General features: G+C 48.8%; 1 protein-coding gene across 7 annotated transcripts in view; it reads left to right on the forward strand.

The window, feature by feature from the left end:
* Positions 1-25,740, forward strand: part of TTLL1B (Tubulin tyrosine ligase-like 1B) — a 51,770-nt gene extending 26,030 nt beyond the window's left edge. For 2 of the 7 annotated variants that reach the window (XM_065440490.1, XM_065440491.1), the window contains 8 exons: positions 7,249-7,484; positions 7,869-7,929; positions 12,412-12,546; positions 15,587-15,689; positions 16,560-16,703; positions 17,840-17,880; positions 18,971-19,123; positions 25,479-25,740. In XM_065440490.1, coding sequence (XP_065296562.1) covers positions 7,249-7,484; positions 7,869-7,929; positions 12,412-12,546; positions 15,587-15,689; positions 16,560-16,703; positions 17,840-17,880; positions 18,971-19,123; positions 25,479-25,551 — 946 coding nt within the window. In that variant the 3' untranslated portion in view covers positions 25,552-25,740. The remainder of the gene's footprint in view (positions 1-7,248; positions 7,485-7,868; positions 7,930-12,411; positions 12,547-15,586; positions 15,690-16,559; positions 16,704-17,839; positions 17,881-18,970; positions 19,124-25,478) is intronic. The other 5 variants (XM_070537858.1, XM_070537859.1, XM_070537860.1 and 2 more) reach the window with 5 other exon arrangements.

Raw genomic sequence — 25,740 nt, forward strand, 5'->3', positions numbered from 1 at the left:
ACAGCATAGAATTTCACTTTTCTGTCGTCGTAATGGTCATGCCACGTTTACGGAGGTATGAGCCATTGCTTAAGGGGTGTGAGCAATTCATTGTGTTACGCGACGGACAGATTTAATTCTGGAGGAGGAATAAACTTTTATTGTAGAACCAGCACTTTATGATGACCGGGCCTACGCCTCCCACGAAGGGACGTCGAGGGCTTGCCTCGCCGCCGCCTCGCGGGCGTGCTGGGTCGCCCAGGTTTGGTCGTCGAGGGTGGAGCTCCGCAGAGCCTCATGCAACCTCGACGGGAGAGTCGTGGTGTTAGTCTGTGCGTACTGTGCTGGGCACTCCCATAGCATATGCGAAAGCGTAGCCGGGTGAATTCCACAGCACCGGCAGTTGGGGGTAGTGTAGACGTCCGGAAATATAAGGTGGAGGCGGGCGGGTGAAGGGTACGTGTTTGTTTGTAGTAGACGCAGGGTGGTAGCCTGCGCCCGGCTGAACTTTGGGTGAGGCGGGGGGAAGATTCGGCGACTCAGGTAAAAGGCCTTAACAAGATCGTTATAAGTTGTCAGACTGTCCCTGGTGTCCAACTCATCTCCAGTGTCTCCGGCGCGGTTGACTAGGCCTCGCGCAATGGAGTGGGTGACCTCGTTGAGATTGGGGAGGTGTGGGTGGACAGGGCCCTCATGGGCCGGGATCCATGTTAGGGAGATTATGCTGTCTTGAGAGTGTGGTGCCTGGCAGAGGATGCGAAGAGCTTGGGGACAAATACGCCCTTTGCTGAAGTTAGTAACGGCTGAGCGAGAGTCACACACTATGGTATGACAGGTGGGATCTAAAGTGGCCAGGGCGATGGTCACTTCTTCAGCCGTCTCTGCAGTGGGGGTAGTGACGCTGCAGGCATGGTGTAGGGCTCCATCGCGTGTGGCAACGGCCACAAATCGTGTGCCATGGGAGTATCGGGCTGCATCAACAAATGTGACGCCAGGTACGTTGGCAAGGGCTTTTATGATAGCTCCGGCCCGAGCTTGGCGCCGGGCCCTGTTATATTCAGGGTGCATATTCCTAGGGATAGGGTCTATGTAGATCCAGCTACGGATGTCGGTCGGGATCGGTTGTTTGGGGCCCTGTTGCTGATGGCAGGTGAAGCCAAGCGTGGACAGAATAAAGCGCCCCGTTTCAGTATGGGTGAGCCGTTCAAGCTGAGAGCGTTGTTGGGCTTCAATGAGTTCGGAAAGGTTGTTGTGAACTCCCAGTTGGTTGAAGAGTTCAGTGCTGGTGCAATGTGGGAGACCAAGTGCTTGCTTGTAGACCCCTCGTATGAGGGTGTCGAGCTTGTTCTGCTCAGCCCGGTACCAGTTGAGGTACGCAGCAACGTAGGTGATGTGGCATATGACAAAGGATTGGACGAGTCGGAGAAGGCTTTCTTCTTTGAGTCCTCCTCGACGGTTAGATATACGTTTAAGAAGTCGTAGGGTGTTTTGAGATTGGGCACAGATCTTGTTGAGAGCCAAGGCGTTGGAGCCGTTGGTAGAGATGGTGAGACCGAGAACCCGGATACTAGGGACGTCTAGGGACATCTTGAAGGCGTAGGGTGATGGCGTCACAGGGTCGGTGATCAGATTGGTGTTTGGGAGGGCGACCCCGCTGAATGGGCTTGTATAGCAGAAGCTCCGATTTAGCCGGCGAACAGCGCAGTCCAGTCCCTTGGAGATAGGCTTCAACCGTGTCAATCGCCGTTTGGAGGGCTGATTCCACTTGACCATCACTGCCTCGGTACGACCAGATGGTGATGTCGTCGGCGTAGATGGTATGGTTGATATTGTCGACTTGCTGTAGCTGCTTGGCAAGGCCAATCATGACTAAGTTAAAGAGCATGGGAGAGATAACGGAACCTTGCGGGGTGCCTTTGCTGCCAAGGGGAAGCTGGTCTGATCGTAAATCCCCGGCCGAGAGGGTAGCCGTGCGATTGGAGAGAAAGTCACGGATGTAATTGTAGGCTCGCTCTCCCAGCTGGAGGTTGGAGACCTGATCAAGGATAGCTGCATGGGAAATGTTATCGAAGGCTTGAGTGAGGTCGAGTCCGAGAATGGCTTTCATGTTACGAGAACGATCGTTGAGCACTTGATGTTTGAGCTGCAACATAGCGTCTTGAGTAGAAACGTCAGGGCGAAATCCAATGATGGTGTGGGGATAGAGAGAGTTGTCCTCGAGGTGACTGTTGATGCGTGCTAAGAAGGCGTGTTCCATGACCTTGCCTACGCATGAAGTGAGGGAGATGGGCCTTAAGTTATTGAGGCTAGATGGTTTGCCAGGCTTTGGGATTAAGATAACGTTGGCAGTCTTCCAGGCTGCTGGAAGGGCACCACTGCGCCAGCAATCGTTGATGTAGTCAGTCAGATGGGACACGGACTCGTCATCGAGATTGCGAAGGCTTTTGTTAGTGACCCCGTCTGGCCCTGGAGCAGAACGACCGTTAAGCTTGCGTAGAGCGGCGTGTATTTCAGATACGCTGAAATCGGCGTCTAGTGTAGGGTTGGGGCTACCGATGTAATTGCTGTGTGGACTGACTTGTCCCCTGGAGATATATCTGGTGCAGAGGTAGTCAAGCACCTGTTGTGGACCTTGCTTAAGGGTCTCCGTATAAAGGAGCTTCTGCAGCCGATCCTGTTGGGTGGTGCGGGTGGTGGTATTATCAAGCAGATGTTTGAGGAGTTGCCACGAGGAAGGGCGATGAAGTTGTCCATCCACCGTGTTACACAGCTCAGTCCATTGTTGCCGGCTGAGGATTTAATTTTGAAGAATCGCAGGCGGCAATACCGGGCGGATGCCACTAACCACGCCACAGAGCAAACTCGAGACATCGAACGCAAGCGCAAACGGCGGACTGCGCGCATACTTTCCCTCACGTCGTTCTCTCCGTCGCAGCCGAATGTGTGTGTAACGTCATTAAGAAACCACGGCGGCCGCATTTCAATGGTGGCTAAATACGAAAACACCCATGCGCTTAGATTTAGGTGCACGTTAAGGAACCCCAGGTGGTCGGAGTTTCCGGAATCCTCCACTACGGCGTGCCTCATAATCAGAAAGTTGTTTTTGGCACGTAAAACCCCATAATTTAAAAAAACTCATTAAGAAACGCAAAGACGTCAGTCGTCAAACCAATCCAACCAATCGTCAAAACGATTGCAGCGCCCGCATCTCCGGCGGTGGGCCTTGCGCCCAGTATACGTAGCCTTGGATTAGTGGTTTCGCACATTCAATCCCAGCTACAACTACGGGAAGACCACGAGTCGCGCGTACTCCCGAGGAAGAAGCTGCCTGCCGCGAACGTCAGCCAGAGTTGGCTCGTGAACGGGCTCGTCGTCGTAGGGCCGACCCCGAGCTCAGCGCCAGGGATGCCGGGTTCGCGCCGGGGGGCCGGTCCTGAAGTGCGCGCCCGAGACGCGGAAACACATCGGCGGCGTCGGAATGAAGAACCCGCGCTCCGGGAACGAAAAGCTCCAGAACGGCGTCAACGTAGAGAAGCAATTATCCGCAACGGTGGAGCTACTGCTCGCTTCAAGCGGGAATTCATATATAGAGACTTTGGCCACAGTTGCAAAGTTCGCGACAGTCTGAACAGCAAAAAAGAAAGAAGCGCTCCCAAAGCATGCTCACCACGTGAAGCACGCACAAGCGAAAATGAAGTAAAAGAACGGTGAAACAAAAGATATAAAGCATAGACTGCTTGCGAAGTTTAACTTCATTGGTGTAACACTGTGTAACTAACACAGCCTCGGTGTTCGACCATCTTCACGGATGGAAAGGGCGTGGGGGTGTTGCTCATAATTTAACGCACAATCATTAGGATGTATGTGTCGCGGCAGCTGCAGAATTACTTCGTAACGGCATGGTACGGGCGCACAGTACACCTTGCTCGAAGTCAGTGACGATGTAACGAGTGCTTGAGGCTTGCTGAGGCCATGTGTCGTGGCAACCGACCCGCACCGAACGCCTTGTCCTGTCTGGTTTTCTTCTTGTGTGCTGTCACTTTTTGGCGCTTATTCTATTGAAAGCTATGCACCAACTAGCCCCACAACGTGTTTTACTGCTATACAGAAAACGGGTCACTGATCACGCCATGCGAACTGAATAGACCAATTGGTCCATTCTAAGGACACGCTAAAGCGTGTCCTTAGACAAGCTTATGACGACCAAAGAGTGCATTGAGAGAATCGTACAGTCCGGGTAAAATACCCCAGACCTTTCCTTGGCAGGAAGGTATTTGCTCAGAATGCAAGTACAGGCCGACCGAGAAACTGCGGTACTGAATGAGTTCCATGATGTTGAGGCATTAAACTTGGTGCATATTATGAAAAAAGATGCAGTCGTTCTAAAATTATTTCCACCTGCAAAGCCCACGCACTCGCCGCCGCCAAGAGTTCACAGACCAACAGCTCCCGCCTGAAAGCCGGATTCTCCGCGGCACACGAGTGCAACGTGGCGTAAGTGTACGAGTGCGGCAAGAGAGTGATACCGGGTGTTCAAAATTAAGCTATATGGTTTTTTTTTTAATTGGAAACTGGGAGCCACGCGAAGACCACCTATGCGAATAAGTTATGTGGACAGGAGGACACAAAGTTAGCTGATAATTATTGATGTCAGCAGCCGAATTAGGCATAATTGAATAATTAAGTTGTTTTTTACTGCAGTATAAGTGGGTATTTTTGCATTGAAAAGTTAGAGGCAGTGGTATTTCTACATAGTATCAGTTGGAAGAAGTCTTTTAGCATGTCTGTGCTCCGATATACGCAAGTCCTAATTTTAATTGTCGTTCACATGATTACGAAAGCAAGAGAGTGAGGATCGGCGCAAAGCTCCTCCCTGATGTGACGCGGCTGTTGCTTGCGGCGTTTAGCCTGACAACGGCACAGAGGCGTAGGCAAGTATAATTGTTCGCCTTCCTCTCTCGGCTCGCGAAATCACGATATTACAGCTCGGTGTGCCGTGCAGTTGTTGCTCTTGATTTCAATAAAACAATACTTGGAAACCTTATTTCCGTAGCCCAGGCAAGGGCATTGCCCGCTAGTCACCACTGCGCACGCGCACTGCCCTCCGGCTTCTCTCGCGCCACTATCTCGGCATGGCAGCTGCCGCCATCGTTGCAGGCTGCGCGTTTGGGTGTTACGACAGCGGTTTCGGGTTCGAATTCTTATTTTGCCAGCCGAGAGGGGAAGGGGGACAGATATCTTTGGCAATGCCTCCGCCCCGTTGTCCGACTAAACGCCGCACGCAACAGCCGCGTCACATTAGGGAAGAGCCTTGCGCCCATCCTAACTCCCTCGCATGATACGACAATTAAAATTTGGAGTCGGATATCTCGGGGCACAGACACGCTAGAAGAATTCTTCCAACTGATATTGTGTAGAAACATGACTGCCTCTAACTTTTCAATACAAACATACCCACTTACTTCAGTCAACAATAAGGTAATTATTCAATGTTAGTTCATTGGGCTGCTGACTGCGATAATTATCATCTCACTTTGGGTCCTGCTGGCCTTCTTTGCGCAGGTGGTCTTCGCATGCCTGCCAGTGCCTAATTTTCAGAAAACCATAAAGCTTAATTCTGAACACCCTGTAGGTTCTTGCACTGGATGCTATGCAGGCAGGTAAACAATCACCCACTGACTAAAAGAGCACGCGAGAGGGTGCTTTACTCGTACACCACCCGACAGAAAGCTATAAAACACAGGTGGTCTACCAAAGCCTCAGGTTGTTTTGTGGTATTTAGTTCATGATCACTCGAGAAAGAGACAGCACGCAGAAGTACGAACACATGCCAGGTTTGTATCAGACACACTTAAGACTTAACGCATAGAAAATGCACATATACGCCACGGTTACTAAAGTACCTTCCAGAGGCCGCGCGGATATTTGCGAATTATTCAAAGGGAAACATGCAGCCTACAGTTCGTTAGAAGCAGGTGTCGCCGAACTGGTATCGGACAGCAGCGTCGTGCGGCAAGCGTAGTTTGGCCGCGTAGAGCTCAGGTGGCGCTGCGCCACGGTCGACGAATGGGAGCTTCCCGGGTGCCCGACGGCGCGGTCGTGTTCGGTGTAGCACACCGCAGCAGCCCACCGCGTCACGTCCCCGGCCGGCGAGGTCGCGCTAGTCGTGCTCTCCCGGACGGTCACTCGGCGAGGCTTGGGGAACGCAGCCGTCCAGCGGCGGGCGAAATGGCCGAGCCGGTCCCTCCGCTAGTGAGAGCGTCGATTCTGGTGCAGTAAAACCCCTTAAACTTCGTAAAGTAGTGACACGCTTTGAAGAATGCCGCCTCCTCCTCGCGCGCTCTGGCCGACGCCGCGTCGCTATTGGCCTAATAGCATCACGTGGGCCCTCGCGCCCTGCATCAGCGCCATTTTTGCTCGAGAAGGGTCCACGGAGTAGCGAGGAGCGCATGTTGGCGCCGTTGCTACGCTCGAGCAGTGTAGGCGGCGCCACGGTCGAGGAGGGAACGTGAAAGAGGAGAAACGAGAAGGAGTGAAGGCGGAGGAAGAGAGTCGCTACTTTACGAAGTTCAAGGGGCTTTATGGTGCAGGCGACGTGGGCGCCGCCTACGGGCCGGACGTCGAGCGAGCCAACCTTCGAACACCTTTCCGTGTCTCTCTCATTCTGCCTGTGCTATAATAAAGTAGAAGGCTCGATATTAGGTGCCCATGTAGCTACCCTCGTAGATTAAAGTTTTAAAAGAAAAAAGAAAATCATTCAAAGAGCCTAGGTGTGTGTCTTAATGGTCTTCATATATTTGCCGCGACCGTTCAACGTGCCATTAACTGAAGCATAACTGCGAGTCGGCATAGTTGGAACAGATTCATCTTTTAAAAAAAACTTTTTCTGCGCAAAAAAAAAAACAGGGACAAAGCAAGGGAACGACACAAGTACGAGCGCTTTCTATCAACTGTTAGAAAGAGTTGTTAGAAAGCGCTCGTCGTTATGTTGCTCCTTTTCTTTGTCCCTGTTTGTCTTGCGCACAAAAAGCTTTCTTTTTTTTACACGAGTGCCATTAACGACGCAGAACCAGTGGCGATGTCAAGGCGACGGAGAAAAAAGAACAATAAAAAACAAGTAATAGGAAGCAACGATGCATTCGAATGAGAATGTCAAAGTAATCTAATGAATGTCTCGTTAGCTCGCAGGCTTTCGCCTTCATTCTGTTCAATGCATGTTAAAGTGACTGTCGAACTTTTTCGCTCCTTGTCTCCACATGTGGATTCGAGGCGTGTGAACCACTTCCCGACGCACTACGAATTGACGCGCAAGGACCTGCTGGCCAGGCACATGCAGCGTTACCAGCGCCAGCGCAGCAAAGCCCTGCAGCGCGACGAGCCTCCGCCGCCAGCGATCGTGCCCTCGACGTACGTCCTGCCCCGGGACTACAGCATGTTCGTCGACGAGTACAAGAAGCTAGCCGGGGGAGGCTCCAGCCTCTGGATTGTCAAGCCCTGCGGCAAAGGCACGTACTAGCCCAAAAATTGTGATAAAATCGAATAGCTATGAACCAGCAGCTGGAGAAATCGTCGAGATTAAATTGCACAAGTACCTCGTTCTCGCTTCTGTAAGGTGTTTCGCAGTCGGTGAAAATAATTCACATTCGTGGCCAGCGGGCATTCTGCTGGTCAAGTTTGGCGAGGCGGCATGGCGGCCTCGGCGTGACATGGCGTCGTACCCGACCGGCCGATCATGACAATTTCATGCGCCGGTTGACCCGAAGCGGGTTTTCCGGGTAGAGAGCGCGGATGGCTTCCCTTCGGCCGCGGAACGGTCAGGACGTTCCAGGGCGTGCCGCGCACTCTTCCGGCAAGCGCCGTTCTCACGCGAGGCTTGCCGAGTGCATCAGCGCAGGGCATCGGAATCAAGCTGGTCGACAGGCCATCGCAAGTGAAATCGCTCATCAACAGGTACGTAAGCACGCGTCTGCCAACTCTGTGCCAGAATCGTTAGTGTTGCCGCTTCCGACTCAGTCGAGACGCTCACGATGCGACCAAAGACCGCAGTGTCACGAGTCAGTCAGCCTGTACTTGCTTCCCAGAAAACCAAGTCGGTAACGCAGTGCAAAGGTAGTGCGTATTCGCCACTGCGAAATCAACAAATGAATAAACAGAAATAAATGAATGCAACACTGATACGAGGCAATAGCGGCGAATTTAAAACTTCGCTATCTACGCCACGTGGGCCACGCGACTCGTGCCAAAGCTTTAAAACAGACAAGTGCCCCCTGGTGGACGGAACCAAAGTGACGCTCGGAGCAAGTCAGACAACTTTTTTTTGCATTTCGCCGAATTACATAATTAGTTGTCATTAATTAATAAACTTCTCAAACATTGTGTGACGAGTGAATTGGTTAATCAGAAAATCGCAAACCAAAAGTTCTGCTGCGACTAGTCGCGCGGCACTTCGTGTTTCACAGGCTTTCGTTTAAGCTTGGGAGAAAAATTTATGCAGCACGTATTTTGCAATAGAAAGCTGCATAGGAAACTTGCCAGGATGGTCTGTCACTTTCCCATCGACACGCTTGCTCTGAATACAATATTTATTGAAGTTCAATAATTAATAATAACTAATTATTTAACTACGCGAAATACAAAATAACATAGTCTGACTTGCTCCAAGCGCCTATAAATATTACCTGAACTGGCTTGTCCAGCTACGTGGCATTTACGCATATTTTTTTAACTTTCAGCGCTGTGTGCGTGTCGCTCTCTCGTGTCATTCTTGCGCTGCGTCCTTTTTCCGCCGACTATGAGGCACGCCGTGGTGGGGGTCTCCCGAAATTTTTGACCACCTATAGGGTTCTTTAGCGTGCGCCTAAATCTAAGTACACGGGTTTATGATTTTTTTTTTCGCATTTACTAGCCGGACACCGTAGCCACTAAGCAACCAGGGCGGGTATACGGTATGAATTGGGGACTACTGCGCTAAAGGTTAAACAAGCGAATACTAGGCGAAGGTGATCTGCAGTTTCGTTCACGAAGTTAAAAATATCTTAGAAGCGACGTGGTTCTACTGGATTTCAGAATACGGAAAATGGTCACATTGGAACCGCGTGGCTACTCGGAGAGATATTGCAGAAAATTGCTAGAACAAATTTAGTGGCACGAAATGATCAGCTGCTTCACTTTGCGCACTAGCCTTGCAACAAAAACAACACCGAAAACACGAGGTATCACACGAAACGTAGCAAAAGCGTGACTCAAGGCTTCCATGAAGCACGTGCGCCATAGAACAAATAGAATTGACATCGACGCCCCCGCCCCCCCCCCCCAAAAAAAAAAAAAATCCGGTTCTACTTTAATTTTATTTGTAGCGACATTTGTCTACAAAAAAAAATATACGTTCTCGAGCGTCCAAATGCGTAATAGTATAATGTATTAAAAAGTAATTCGTCTCGTTCCCCCAGCAGGCGTAAAAGTTTCAAGCATATTGCGGTGGCATTGGTCTAAAAGGAGGGAGGGAAAGAGATAAGTAGAAGGCAGGGAGGTTAACCAGAATAACGTCCGGTTGGCTACCCTACACCGGGGGAATGGGAAAGGGGGAAACAAAGATAACAGGGAGATAGAGGAGGGAAGGAAAGGAGGAAATTGCGGTGAGTTCGCTGACGTGTGTGGCCTCACAGAAATTGCATTAACAGTCACAGATGGTCGCACAAGCCCGTCGTCCTTAAGAAGCACAATAGTGCTTTCACCGCTTTATGGGCCGACGAGCGATGGGGGCGGTGTTCCAGCAGCACCTGCACAGAAAGCGGCCGATTGTCCAGTTTTTGAAAAGCTTTGGCAAGTTCTTGTCTCTCAGGGGTGTATCGTGGACAGTGGCACAGCAGGTGGTCGATGTTTTCTTCCGTGCCACAGACATCGCATGCTCCACTGTCAGTCACTCCAATTAATGCAGAGTATGCCTTTGTGAAGGCAACTCCTAACCAAAGGCGACAGAGAATAGTAGCCTCACGTCGAGAAAGTCCGAGTGGAGGTCGGAGTTGCAGGGAGGGGTTTAGTCGATGCAGTCGTGTAAGTTGTAAGTTTGGCGAGTTCCACTCGGTCAGTGTGAGACTGCGTGCCAGGTGTCGAAGCTGCCTTGCGGCGTCTGTCCTCGAAAGCGGAATTGGAACGCTGTGCTCTTCATGATGTGCTGTGCGAGCAGCGTTATCGGCGGAATCATTGCCACTGATTCCACAATGGCCAGGTACCCATTGAAAAACGACCTCGTGGCCTTTTTGTTGGACATGATGGTAAAGTTTCGCGATTTCGTATGTCAATTGGTCATGGCATCCGTGTCGGAGAACTGTCTGCATGCACTGTAATGCCGGTTTTGAATCACAGAACACAGCCCATTTTCTAGCTCTTTCAGATTCAATGAATTCCAGTGCTCGACGCAGGGCCGTTAGTTCTGCCGCCGTTGAGGTCGTGACATGCGATGTCTTGAAGCGCAGTGTCATTCCTCGCGTTGGTATTACCACGGCACCACCAGAACTGCACGACGTAGTCGATCCATCGGTATAGATGTGCACGTGGTTGCTGTACTTTTCATGCAAAAGAAGTAAGCTCAACTGTTTTAGAGCAGGGGCCGGTATATCTGCCTTCTTCTGTAGTCCTGGAATCATCAGATGTACTTTTGGACGGCTCAAACACCACGCAGGAAACGCTGGCTTGGCCGCAGGTGCGTGCCCTGAAGTAAACGACGCACGATGTGCACTGACAATGCCGCTAAACGTCGAGCAGGGCCTTGCAGCAGTGAGGCTCGCCAAGTGGTGGGAAAGGGTCCTAGCATAATGCCTGAGATGCATACGCATTGTCTCATCGGTAATGTGCGTCGTGATTGGGTAACCCTGCGCAAGGGCAATGGTTTCAGCCGTTGATGCACTGCGTGATAAGCCAAGACATATCTTAAGAGCTTGGGCTTGAATACTCTGAATCGTACGCAGGTTAGTCTTGTAGGTGTTGGATATTGCAGGCAGGCTGTATCGCAGGAATCCAACGAACAACGCCATGTACAGCTGTAACATAGCGTGTACAGATAATCCCCAACTTTTTCCTGCAAGGAACCTGAACAGGTGACAGATAGCAGTCAGCCGCTTTTTCACGTAATTCACGTGCGGAGTCCAAGATAGGTCTCTGTCAATTACGACTCCCAGGAATCTGTGACAACTTGTATGGTATAAGTTGCCCGTTAATAGATACGCCGTAAGCAGACATTCGCTTTCTCGTGAATGCCACCATTGCACACTTCCCGCATGAAATTTCAAGTCCTTGTTCACGAAGGTAGCAAGATGTCATTGTGGCAGCCTTCTGAAGTCGAGCGCGAAGCTGAAGTCGTGTCACACCTGATGCCCAAATGCAGATGTCGTCCGCATAGATGGAAAGTCGTACGGTGCTTGCAGGTTGTCAACTAATCCACAGAGGGTGAGATTGAAAAGAGTCGGGTTAAGCACTCCACCTTGAGGGACTCCTCGGCTACCGTAATGCTCTAATTGGTCTAAAAAACTGATAAAAACTGGACAGCAAGATCGCTGGCCCCTTCATACGTCATTAACATGCGGTCTTTCAAGCCTGTCATCCCTCTTCGTCGCCCGTTAATTTCGTCGCGGACCAAACCTGAACTCTCGCGGGACGTCTATTTACAAACAGTGGAATTGTCTACGTACAGCTAACTTTAGCGAAGCTGTTCGACAAAATAAAAGATTTTGGGAAACATGGTACCAGATACAATCACATGACCTACGGCGTTCGGTTGTCAGCCATCAAATTCGCCGTAAGAATGAACTGTTCGTCCGCTGACATTTTTTACTAAAACACTCTTTCATGCGGATAACTTCTTCTTGGACGAGTTGGTGTTTACTTAACATGATGCTTTCTTAGCGGAAAAAAAAAAACTCTAAGGAAAGAAAAACTGCCAGAGGCGAAAGGAAAGGAGAAAGAAAAGTAGTGCTCGTCTTTCCTTTCCTTTCGCCTCTCACTGGTGTCTTTCTTTTTTCGAGTTTCTTGCGCTAAAAAAAGCATCATGTTAACTCTTTCACGCATTGCAGCCCAAAAGTAACTGAAACGGCCATGTATTTCATCCCATATTTTGGAAAATGATGTCTCGAAACTGGTGTCATCCTGGAAATTCATTTTATGTGGATACGTCTTGCATGCTCAACGGCTACAATTTGTAACTCGCAATATATGCCATCAAGTAATTACTTAAGAAGATATAATTAGTCATATTTGTTAATTGGTGGGAATATGCTTTGATTTTTCGTGCTAGTAATGTCCGCCCATTTGGATAATCCAGCTGAACGATTACAGCTACATGCTAGCTGCCACTGGCGATTTTTATAAGTTTCGTAAAACATTTAAAAAACGATTCCCCTGCGTGACGGCAATGCATGTTCCCCGTCCCTCCGTCAGCTGGGAGAGCCAAGGGAACCGGGAGTCGCACGTGTTATGCCGCTACGTGGACCCTCCCCTGCTGGTCGGAGGCCGGAAGTTTGACCTGCGTCTCTACGTGCTTGTCACTTCCTTCCAGCCTGTGCACGCATTCCTGTAAGACTTGCGACCTTTCGTACCACACTCTCTTGCCCATATTGATTAATTTATTAATTGCGCTCAACATCTCAGAGACATGCGTTTTTTGTGAGGGACGCCACAGCAGAAGTCCTCCGCTATGGCGTCCTTGCTACGACCTCTGTTTGTGGTCATAAACAAGCACGGAATGCATCTGATCTCTGGCTTGTGGAGCCCCCCCTCGCGTTAGCGCAGACCATAAGCTGAATTATTATTTCTGCAGATATCTGGATTGAAGCAAACATAAAAGAACAGTCGAGGCTCAGTACAAATACTTCTCCTTTGATGTAAGGCAGATTCGCGATAGCCTTCAAGCACGAAAAGGAGCGATAGTTTGCAATTTCGACCCTCACAGGTAATGCTTATCTCGTCTTCGTAAGCGCTCCTGGCACGGTTTAATGCCCATCTTATCGTTGTGCACGTGCGTGTCGTTTAAGATCATCGTTGAACGGTTACATTGTCGTAGAAACGATCTCATTGGACAAGGATAGCCAGCGTGACATTGATGTGTCATGTCTTATGGTGGGTGTTTCTACGAATTCTTTAGGTAATATTTAAATATAGCCGTTTCTAAATGAAAGGACGGTTCCTTCAGAGACACGTCGTCAGCGGTTGCGACCACGGGGCGACGCGTTACACGTGGTAATCAGATTCAAATAAACAAAGATTGCTTAATCAACTTTTAATCATTTAGTTTGAGTGGGCTCATCGCAATCGGTCTCCGTGTAAGCCATATCAACTTTTGGATCTGGCGAGCTACAGCGAGGAGCACGGAGAAACAGCGCTTCCCCGCTGGGTGACGTAAGCAGAACGTCGCCTCTGTACAGAGTGCGGAGTCGCGTTCCCTGCAGGCTTTCGTTCCCGCTCGCTTGGCCGAAATTCGTCGTTCCGTGGGTAATCGCATCCCAAAAGTTGATATGGTTTGTACGAAAAGAGCGCTTCAATTTCCGAATTACGATGAGCCCGCTGAAACTAATTTGTTTATTTTATTTATTTTGTGATACTGTCATTCCCAACAGGGACTTTTACAGGAGTGGGTTAGAAGGGCCTGTAGACATTGTAATACAGGCATTTACATAAGAATACAGAAGGGTACTTGGTAAGTGTAAAGGATAACGGACCTATGCTAACAACAATTAACATGGCAAAAACATAACGCACGATCAACTTATTTCAATTACATATGATGTTTCGCAAAAAGAGAAAGAAAGGAAGAAGGATAAGCATATGAGATATACAATAGATAGCATCATCCATAATTTCACATCACAGATTTCCAAAAACACTTGGTAATTAAAACAATGATAAACACGATGATGATAACATCACTTAGTCGTTGCTGACAGTACTGTTTGGCCAGCAAGTTCAACAAATTTGTTAACAGTGGGCTGTGCGGCTACCATCTGGGCTAAAGCATTCGAGTCGCGCACAGCTCGTGGGAAGAACGAAAAACTAAATGTACGGTTAGCGCAAGAATATTCTTTGAGTGTAAGGTGATGCTTATGACGGGTTTCTCTGGATGTTACTTTGTTTAGCGCAAAACAACGGACACAAGAAAGGCGACAGGACAAGCGCCTTGTCCTGGCGTCTCTCTTGTGTCCGTTGTTTTGCGCCAAACAAAGTAATTGTGGATTCGCACCAACTAGCCCGCCAACGAATTCTCTGGATGCGTTATAGGAAATATAAGTGCTAGAATCCACATGAACCTTATTATGCAGCATGAGATACAAAAATCTTTAGCGTATGAAGGCCGATCTCGGATAGCATCTGAGTAGGCAAGTCGGTGCGCCTGTATCTGTTACAGATAAAACGCGCGGCTTTTCGCTGGACAGCCTCAAGAGTAGTTATTTGGTTTTGGGCAAAGGGAAACCACGCCGCGTTCGCATATCCTAAGACAGAACGTACGATTGTCACGTAGGCCAAGAGCTTAACTTCCTTCGTACAGTATCGCAGGGCCCGGTTTAAGAACACGAGCTTTCGTATCGCTTTGCTTGTTACGTGCTCTACATGAGCCGACCATCCTAAGTCTGATGATATGATAACGCCCAACTACATACTTAGTGACAGTGTTAAATATAGTATTATCACAGCCGCATGTAAAGGTAAGCTTGCATTTCTTTTTTGTTAGTGACATTGAAACTGTTTTATCAAAGTTGATGGTCATTTGCCAGTTTTCACACCAGTGGCCTATCAAAGAAAAATCCTTATTATGACTAATTTGATCTTGTCGGTTTAGTACTTCTCTATACAGGACGCAGTCATCTGCAAATACCGTAATCTTGGATTCAACTTGATTAGTTATGCCCTTTATGAACAAACTGAACAGGATAGGGGTTATATACGGAACCCTGGGGTACACCAGAAAGTACTGGCACAGTTTCAGAGGTATGGGAGCCTAACTGAACAAACTGGCGGCGGGCATTGCTAATCCAACGAAAAATTGGCCCATTTCCTAGTATATGTTTAAGCTTTACAAGTAGTTTAGCAGTTTAAAGTTAAGTTATCCGTGTTAATCAGCGACTAATAACGAAATATCGCCCGTCACCCCGTGGTCCCCAGCACTGATGGCATGTCTCTGAAGGAACCGTCTGAAGAAACAGTGCGCGTGTGTGTGTGTGTGTGTGTGTGTGTGTGTGTGTGTGTGTGTATATGTATATATATATATATATATATATATATATATATATATATATATATATATATATATATATATATAAGTGCTTCTTGAAGGGAACATCATTCATTTTATTCAGCGCTCATATCAGGAGGAGAACACTGATTTCCAGCGAGCCAACTCCTGATTTACGCGCCGGCACGTGAGGCAAACGCCTTATGTGTGGCAAAGGCACACGCGTTTGTGCTGGTTGGGCTCACGCCTCGACCAGCAGCAGCGCCTAAATGGCTGGGCGTGCAGGAACATCGCGTTGCCCGTCCTTCCCTCGCGTGATGTTCTTTTGCGCTGTCTCTGCTCGAGGGCCTCATGCGTGTTGTCGGCACGGACACGTGCACGTCCGCGCAGGTACCGGAAGGGTTTCTGCCGCTTCTGCCAGCTGCACTACCGAACTAAGGGGCTCGACAACCCGTTCGTGCACCTCACGAACGTCTCCGTCCAGAGACACGGGGTACGTTATGGCTTGGTCTGGCCCGTGCCCTGAGCGCTACGCCATGCGCCCCAGGTCGAACGTCGAAGTCGTCACGGCGTTCGATCGCTTTTATCGACATTTACTGCGCGTAGCCTGTAACCCATAAAGAAATAATATAACGGTCTTGCATGTGCCAATTAATACAAAGGAACCCTGCCGTCTTTCTATACATGTTGAAGACGAGGCTGCTTGATGGTTCGATTTAGCATTAAAAAGCATTTCAGCCAACGAATCCAAACGAGTGTCGCTCTTCGCATTCGCGGGTTAATCGCCAACCAGTCAGGTTAGAAGTCACAGTTGTGCAATCGCGAATCATAAGGCAGTAAGGCAAACGAGAACAGCAGAGCATAGACAAGAAGGTCGTCATGAGACAGCAATCTATTTTGGGCTAGCTATAACGCCTTCTTTTTACGCTATATAGTGAGAAACTTTGCATACTCTCCCTTCATGGCTACTAGAACAACTCGATCGATCGGCGGCATTACTTCAAGAGACACCCGGAATCACAGTGCGCCCGCCGTGGTTACTTAGCGGTTAGTGAGTTGGGCTTTTAGGCACGGGGTCGCGGGATCAACTCACAACCGCGGCGGCCGCCTATCGATGGAGGCGAAATGCTAAAACACCCGCGGTACTTAGATTTAGGTGCACGTTAAAGAACCCTTGGCGGTCCAAATTATTCCGGAGTTTTTATAGTCGGCGTGCCTTATTATCAGATGGAGGTTTTGACACGCAAAACCACATCATTTTTTTCATCGCCAGTGCCCTCGTTACAGTAATTCTGTAAACTGATCAACTGTATGCTCGGGCCGATGTCGAACAGTGTCGCGGGTACACTCATTTGTTTGGCAGGGCCGCTACAACCAGTCCCACGGTGGCAAGTGGAGCCTCTCCAGCCTGGAGACGTTCGTGCGGGGGACACGGGGATCCGCGTCCGCTGCTCGACTGCGCCAAGACCTCAGGCAGCTGGTGGCGCACTCGCTCACAGCTGTCGCGGTGAGCTCCTGGTTTAGGTTGTTGCCTTACCTGGTAACCGCGTTAAAACGCTTCAAGTGCTCTAAGCGTTACAAGCAGGGGTTAGGACAGGCGCTGCGCTGACAACTGGCCAAATACCTCTCCATGCTAACGTTCAAGCTGAGCCCATTCAAGATAACCTGTTTCTTACCGCAGGCACGATGTTCCCGTGAGTTTGCTACAAGCGCACACGGTCGCAACAAAATGAACAGAGTTCATCTACCTTCTCTTTCTTTCTGGTCCATCTTATGTGTACGCACTCGAATGAAAGTTTGATTGCCACGGGTTGACTGTCTGTGCACATTTCGCGGTGAAAAATCAAGGTTGCACTAATGTCATTTACCAAACTTCTTCACGTGCGTAGTACATAATCATAACGTTATTCTTTTGGTTACCACGATGTTGTTGTCGCGGCCCTTTGTTAAACAGACGTGTACCGCAAGGGGGACCTGCATGCACACAGCGAGTGACGCACCCGCTGCGGTGGATACACGGCGTTGTGCCACCGAGCACGACGTCGCGCGTTCGCCTTTCGGTGGGGATGAAGTGCAAAAAAACGCTCGTGCACTTACTAATTTAGGTTAACGTTACAAAATTCCAAGCGGTCAAGATTAGTCTCTCCACTGCACTGTTTCGGGGCGTTAAGCCCCCAAATTTAATATGTGTGTACTACAAACCCCGTGAGGAACTTCTGAAAGTTTCTTTGTGGTTTTAGGCGCCTTTTCTAATGGGTTTAGAAGCCCCCTGTGACAAAATCACCACGGTGTCTATCATATCAGATCGACCGAAATGCTTTTCTTTCAACAGGCTCTACGGTTCCGGCAGGTGTCTTATATTCGCTGCACCATGATGTGCCTCTTTCTTGGAGTGTCCATCGCGCGACGAACCAGTGTGTAATCGAACCAACCCCGGAGCCGATTTAGCGAGCCTTGCTGCGCGAAAATGCACAGAATAAATGCATAGCGGTCACTGTATGCCCACCTAGTGTCAAGTCGGCTGGGCACCACTATTCGATACAAGGAAACATTCACTGTCGTTCACTTGACTCACATGCAACGTAAATTATTCAATTTGCTGCACTGTCGTTGGTGACGGCTGCGCTTTCTTTTTACCTGCAGCCTTCCATGTTGTCTGACTGGCACTGTTTCGAGTGTTACGGGTAAGCATTCTTGTGCACCGATTCTGCAAGCTATATAGGCTGGTGAAAGCGCATCTAATCCTCCGAGAATGTGATGGGCAAAATGTTTTGGTCTCGTACAATGCGTCTATCTTCCGCAAGGCTCGAGCGCCAAATATGTAGCGCTTCCTCCGGGTAGACGGCGCAAGCTGACAGGGAGACACATTCCAACTGAAATTTCCTACTTAAGAAGCCAATACAAAATACAAGAGTAGGTCTATTTTCCCGGAACGTGGAAACATATCAGCTGTGGCGATCGCGAGGTTACGTCAACGGCGCTATAGCGGGTCTATATGCCTTCGAATTTAATACTTCATAAGTTAGGACCCTGCGAGCGCTGGTCAATGCCACACGTGTGACGGATCGGTAACCGTGTCGCGACGATTCTATGTGGAGATGAAAGGGCCTGCGAACGTTTTTTGTTTCCACGAGCGCTGCATGTTGTATAGACTAACTGTAAAGATCGCCGCAGCACGATTAGAATTTCGTGCAGTGACAACAGAAGATGCGTGGGAGACAGTGTCATCGTCATAAAATTGAACTTCTATGTAGTGATGCATCGAGAAAATAAAATAATGGCGCACAGGGGGTGACGGCGCAAATTGTCGAACATTTTCATCCTTTTACGTAAAGAAACCAAGCAGAACTTTTCTGTATAATGACAAAAAATCGAACGTATACTGTTAACGTATTAATTTGCAGGTGAGCTGTTGAAAGTACCGTGAAAATATACGCGAACGCAAAAATGAACGTGAACCGTTTCTCTGCACTGAACAGAACCTATTCACTTCGCTCAACAGCGGCAGCTGCATCACCGGAACTTTAACGAGAGTGCTGCTTTAGCAAAGATGTTTAGTTTCTCTCTAACCGAAGGCGCAACAAAACATCCATTCTGTAATGAAACGTCGACCGCGTTATGCGGAACCAGAGCGCCGATATCTGAGTTCTGTGCATGTACGTAAGGCGAGATTCTTAGGCAGAGCCCCCGACCACAACTTCCCATTCAAAGCAGTTTGGCATGTATCGTGTTATGACGACAAGGTTAGCACGCCAACGTGATGAACCTGCGCAGCTACGACGTTCTCCTGGACGAGGACTTGCGTCCCTGGCTCCTGGAGGTGAACGCCTCGCCGTCGCTGACCTCGAGCACGCGCGCCGACGCCCTGCTCAAGCAGGCGCTGGTCGACGACGTACTCCGGCTCGTCGCGCCTTCCGGGAAGCCGAGGTCAGGCAGCGAGGGACGAGTCGACCGTTTGCTGCCCTGGTGTATTCATAAGCACGATGGCGTTCTTATGGGCCAGATATGGGCTACTGAGTTTTCAATGAGTCCTTTATGAAATGTAGGAATTAACTGCAAATGGTGCATGTAGCACGGCTGTGAAGGGGCCTATAAGAGATGTAAGAGAAAAATGTCAAATGTAAGAGATTAGGCAGCTAGTCGAACTGCGGTCAAAAGTGGGTCTGAAGTCCACTGCGTGTCCTTGCCTGAATGAAAACCCCCACGCGATGGCAAGGATTGATCGTAATAGTTCGTACATATGCTGTAGGAGCGCTGTTTGATAAAGGCAACCCAAGGTGGGGAAATAATATTGCACTTGATATCATTCGAACAGAATTATCAAAACAACGCGCACCCAAGGGCATATGCCGTTGTTTGAGGCGTCGTTAAAAGAGGCTATAGACGTCGGATCGTAAAAATTAGACAACCCGAAAGGAGCTTCTGTATCTTAAAGGGACACTAAAGGGAAACAATAAATCAGTTTAGACCAATAAAGCATTGTATGAGAAACCTGCAGGCAGTCATTTCAAGAAAATAGTTTGAATATTAGATGAGAAAATCAAGGTCCAAGTATCAGTATTTGAATTTCGCGCCGAAACGCCAGCGCCGGTACGTCAGCGCGACGTCAGGGATTCCAAAGTTTGTTTTCGCATTTGGGCCGCGTTGGCTGAATAAAGGTTGCCGAAACTTGGCATGTTTAATATTTGGTTCCTTTAGAACACAATGTAATCAATCTGTACAGCTATATATAATTAGTAGGCCCTAGAAGATGCCATCAAAATCCAAGACGTCACAGCCCCCACGTGCGGGAACTCAAGCAGGCGTCGCCACCCGTATTTCGTTCTTGCGCTTTTTCTGGCTTACCAAACGTCTTATCGTTGTAAGAGTGGTGTTTTTGGTGTTGTAGAACGGTGATTTACTGATGCGGAAGAAATCACTTTTCACTTTAGTGTCCCTTTAACTTGGGTGGATGGATGCAAAACTTTAATGAAGGTCCTGAGGTACGCGACTCAGCGCGCTGCGGGCCGTTCCCACGTTGGGACAGTCAGGGATGCGCGACCGCCGCATCGTGGGCGCTCTGGACAATCCATAGTTGCGCCCGGCATCGGGGCTCTTGATAGCGGAGAGCCACTTGTCCTCATTGATTTGTTCTGTGCCTCGTAACGAGGGGCAACGCCAGAGCATATGGTCTAGGCTAGCGATGCCATTGCAGTGCCTGCAAGAACTAGTGGCATAGGTGTCGGGATAAATTTTGTGGAACAAAGCCGGGCTGGGATATGAGCCTGTTTGAGGGTCGAGCATCTGAGGGTCGATGCCTGCGCTCTATTTAACTTCTTGTGTGGAAGGGGAAAGTCTCTCCTGCCGACATAAAAGTGCTACGCAATTTCGTTCTATGTGGTCGGTTGATCTCTGTTCTCCACCACTGCGGGCCGGCGTTGCAGTTCTCCATGGTCGCGGAAAGCGAGACCTCACGCCTTGGAGTGGGCCAGCTCGTTGAGGTTTGTGGGTCCTCCCATGATGGATCCCGTGTGAGCGGGAAACCACGTGAGAGTGTAAGTAAGCTGATCGGTCTATAATTTTTCAAGTCTTTGGCGTCCCCTTTCTTATGGATTAGGATTATGTTAGCGTTCTTCCAAGATTCCGGTACGCTCGAGGTCATGAGGCATTGCGTATACAGGGTGGCCGGTTTCTCTAGAACAATCTGTCCACCATCCTTCAACAAATCTGCTGTTACCTGATCCTACCCAGCTGCCTTGCCCCTTTGCATATCTCTCAAGGCTTTTTTTACTTCTTCCGGCGTTACCTTTGGGATTTCGAATTCCTCTAGACTATTTTCTATTCCATTATCATCGTGGGTGCCACTGGTACTGTATAAATCTCTATAGAACTCCTCAGCCACTTGAACTATCTCATCCATATTAGTAATGATATTGCCGGCTTTGTCTCTTAACGCATACATCTGATTCTTGCCAATTCCTAGTTTCTTCACTGCTTTTAGGCATTCTCCGTTTCCTGAGAGCATGCTCAATTCTATCCATACTATACTTTCTTATGTCAGCTATATTACGCTTCTTAATTAACTTCGAAAGTTCTGCCTGTTCTATTCTAGCTGTAGGATTAGAGGCTTTAATACATTGGTGTTTCTTAACCAGATCTTTCGTCTCCTGCGATAGCTTACTGGTATCCTGTCTAACGGAGTTACCACCGACTTCTATTGCACACTCCTTAATGATGCCCACAAGATTGTCGTTCATTGCTTCAACACTAAGGTCCTCTTTCTGAGTTAAAGCCGAATACTTGTTCTGTAGCTTGATCTGGAATTCCTCTACTTTCCCTCTTACCGCTAACTCATTATTCGGCTTCTTATGTACCAGCTTCTTCCGTTCCCTCCTCAGGTCTAGGCTAATTCGAGTTCTTACCATCATGTGATCACTGCAGCGCACCTTGCTGAGCACGTCCACATCTTGTATGATGCCTGGGTCAGCGCAGAGTATGAAGTCTATTTCATTTCTAGTCTCGCCGTTCGGGCTCCTCCACGGCCACTTTCGGCTAGCCCGCTTGCGGAAGAAAGTATTCATTATCCTCATATTATTCTGTTCCGCAAACTCTACTAATAACTCTCCCCTGCTATTCCTGGTGCCTATGCCATATTCCCCCACTGCCTTGTCTCCAGCCTGCTTCTTGCCTACCTTGGAATTAAAGTCGCCCATTAGTATAGTGTGTTTAGTTTTCACTCTACCCATCGCCGATTCCACGTCTTCATAGAAGCTTTCGACTTCCTGGTCGTCATGACTGGACGGAGGGGCGTAGACCTGTACAATCTTCATTTTGTACCTCTTATTAAGTTTCACAGCAAGACCTGCCACCCTCTCATTAATGCTATAGAATTCCTGTATGTTACCAGCTATATTCTTATTAATCAGGAGATCCGACTCCTAGTTCTCTTCTCTCCGCTAAGCCCCGGTAGCACAGGATGTGCCCGCTTTTTAGCACTGTATATGCTTCTTTTGGCCTCCTAACTTCACTGAGCCCTATTATATCCCATTTACTGTCCTCTAATTCCTCCAATAGCACTGCTAGACTCGCCTCACTAGATAACGTTCTAGCGTTAAACGTTGCCAGGTTCATATTCCAATGGCGGCCTGTCCGGAGCCAGTGATTCTTAGCACCCTCTGCTGCGTCGCAGGTCTGACCGCCGCCGTGGTCAGTTGCTTTGCAGCTGCTGGGGACTGAGGGCCGGGGTTTGATAACTGCATCACTTCGTAAACGAAATGTTAGTTAGTTTTAACGCGACAGCGTTAAGGAGCTCGTGTCGTAGAAAAGCCGGTGTCGTCGGCGCCGGTGTCGGTGTCGGCGGCATTGGCCGTGAGCGATAAACCCCAGCAGGCACTTCATGAATAAAAAACAACTTGCAAGATGGGCTGGGTGGGAATCGAACCAGGGTCTCCGGAGTGTGAGACGGAAACGCTACCACCCAGCCACGAGATTTTTTTTTCTTTATTGCCAACTTGGCACAATACAGTGAAAAACACCATCATAACATCACATTAAAATGCTAGCTTGTGTCTGGCTAGCATAAGTGGGTAAAAAAACGCTTTACGGTCAGGAGTTCGTCCAGATAAACACACCAATCTGGCTTTTCTTCCTTCTGTTTGTACACATCTCGTAAATATGCGATGCTTTCGTTGAAGTTGTCCCGGGCTGACCTCGCGTTGACGTCCGCATTACGCACTGAGATTCTGGTTTTCCAAACACTGTGCATTACTAGAATCATTAGCATATCGTACGGCACACCTTCGCTTTCGACGGGAAGAAATCGAATGCCGTAGGGTGTAAGCGGCAGTTCCTTTTTCAGGGTTCTTTGCAAGATGTCCCATAAGAATACGGCATCCCAGCAATCGAGAAACATGTGCTCGATTGTTTCAGGCCTTTTGCATATTACAGAGTCAACCGACCATGGTACCAACAACCCTTTTTTCCTTTAGCCACGGTATTGTAGAAAGTGTGCCACTATGGAGAATGCAAAAGAAAGTTTTGACTGACGATCGGATAGTCATACTTTTAACCCTTTTTAACACATTGATGCCTGGCCCAGGATTGTACATCCTTCGATACAAGGGAACAGGCATCATCACATCAATTAGGTCTTTGTAGAGGCGTTTTCTCTTGACCTCGCTGAGATATTCCATTGAAAATCTTACTTTCAGAAACTGGACAGCCGCTACAATTTCATGCATGTATCCGCGGACATTGCGTTGCATATGGGCGCATGATGACATAATGACATCTGGCAATGCGTTCGCCAATCTCACTTGCATAACACTTCTTAAAAAAGGATTTCTTTGATTGCGATAATATACGAACCTAGAGACAATTTGTCTCACGAACAAATGAATCAAACGCAGTCCTCGCGATCGCACTGAAAGGAACAAATTTGTGCGGCTCACCCTTTCCCATGATGAGTTCCATACAAAAACAGCCAACACTCTGTGCAGTCGTTGAATACTCATGCGCGACATGTGTAACGCTTGCAAAACATACCATACTCGAGCAATAATAAAAATGTTGCACACTGTGGCACGGGAAAAAATTGATAGGTCTCGTCCTCCCCATTTTTGTGTTTTCTCTCGAGCCTTGTCTGTCTGTTCTTTCCAGTATTCTTTTGTATCCTTGTAGTGTTGTAGTGGTACGCCTAGGTATTTACTTGGAGTAGTCGTCCACTGAATGTTGGCGTACGTGACTGGCACACTTTCCCATTCACCATGCCACCCAGCCACGAGTTCGATGCTTCAAAGCGGTACAAAAGCGCCTCTAGTGAATGCGGTGTTGCCTTAGAAACGAGCTGTTTCTAAGGCTCAGGCGTGCGTCGCTTGCTCAGGCGCACATTTCGTTGCCGCGCCGAACGCTGCGTTGCTCGACGCTCACCGCGTCCGATGCGGGGCGCGTAGTCGCTGCGCCGTAGCCCATTGTCTTACACCCCTTGGCGGGTCGACGGGAACGCTGTCGCGCTCCACTCTTGAAGGCGAAGCTTAAGCGTCCTCCAATTTTTTTTTGTCATGTTTAAAAATTCCATAAGGATGATATCATAAGTTGATGCGAAGTGACTGCACACATTAGCAATGAAATGCTTTTGTCAAAAGTTAGTCAAAATTTCGCCAATGCAACAATGTGGTTAAAACACGTTGGCGGGCTAGTCGGCTTGAATCTATGATAGAGTGTGTAAGCGCAACTGAACGAGGACGTAGAAAGAAAGAGATACACAAAGCCAGCGCTAACTTTCAATTATAGATTTTATTTTCGCACGCATCGATAAATATATATTGTACGAGCGGAAACAAACGAGAGAGCAGAAAAGAACATTCATTGGTGCATGTCGATAAACCGTACACCGTTTTGGCGTGTAACATCTCCAGCCCGACAAAAGAAGCCTTGTGGTTGTCACGATTCTCCCGTGCCGGCTGCAGTGGTCGAAGGCGTGCCAGCGGTCAAAAGCTGCCGCTTCACTAGCAGTCGATGACCCGGTCTCCGAGATCTGAAAGGCCGCTCGCACATTCTTTGCAGCACCCTTCTGGTAAGGAAAACTTTCCATCTACTCTGAGTGCAAGGATCATCAAATAAGGCCAGACACTTTTGTCACGCCGGTCAGGAGAATCCAGGTCGAAAACCCAAATGCAGGGCACTATAAGCGGACCGGTTGTCGAAAATTACCACTGAGAAGTGGAATAGTTCGTTCGATGAATCAGCTTACATATTATTTAGATTTTATCAAAGACACATTTTTGCACATAACAGTATTACACACTTTTGGTAAAGACAGCTGAGTGTATCAAAAACACTGAGGAAAGACGCTCGTCATCAGTGACTTTAATGCTTCCTCGCGACTAGGTTATTGCGATTCTCGATGCGGTCGTGTGTTGGGGATCTAATGACGCGTCGCCCGGCTGGTCTTTCGAGAGCGCTGTCAGAGCATCTGATGGTAGTGTGAAACAAAAACTATATGCTGGCCGACCTTAACAGTATTAATCCTGCTTTGTTATAACACAACAAGAGCGGGCTCATCATCCCAGTAATTATTCGCAACCAAGTTTTAACGACCTTTGAAGCTTCACATTGGTATCCGGGAAGGAGCAGTCGAATGTGCCGTAAATGAGTGCTCTCCCGTGAAATTTTGACTAGACGCAGCGCGGATGCCACGGACGAACGCCGCACGCAGTTAGTGGCCTCACACGGCTGGCGCGTCAGACGCAAATGCACCGTACTCGTGATGTTCTAAAGGCTGCCTTTCTGCTCTCACGCGCAGTGCCAGCGCCTATTCAGAAGCTGACCTGGGCGACTTCGAGCGGATCCTTCCCGCTGCTCAGACGCCACCGTGAGTCACACTTCCCGGTGCGATTCTTCCGGCCACGTGGCCCCCCCTCCCTGGAGGAAGAAGAAAACGAGAAAACGAGCTGGCCGAGAACTCGGAGAATCCGAAGTGGTCAATGACGACGATGCAAGCCAATTGGCTGATGGGAATTCAGTCTAATGAAATGTATGGAATAAACAATCGTGTTCGTGTTGGC

The sequence above is a fragment of the Dermacentor albipictus genome, chromosome 4 (genome assembly GCF_038994185.2).
Source record: "Dermacentor albipictus isolate Rhodes 1998 colony chromosome 4, USDA_Dalb.pri_finalv2, whole genome shotgun sequence".
Taxonomy (NCBI): domain Eukaryota; kingdom Metazoa; phylum Arthropoda; class Arachnida; order Ixodida; family Ixodidae; genus Dermacentor; species Dermacentor albipictus.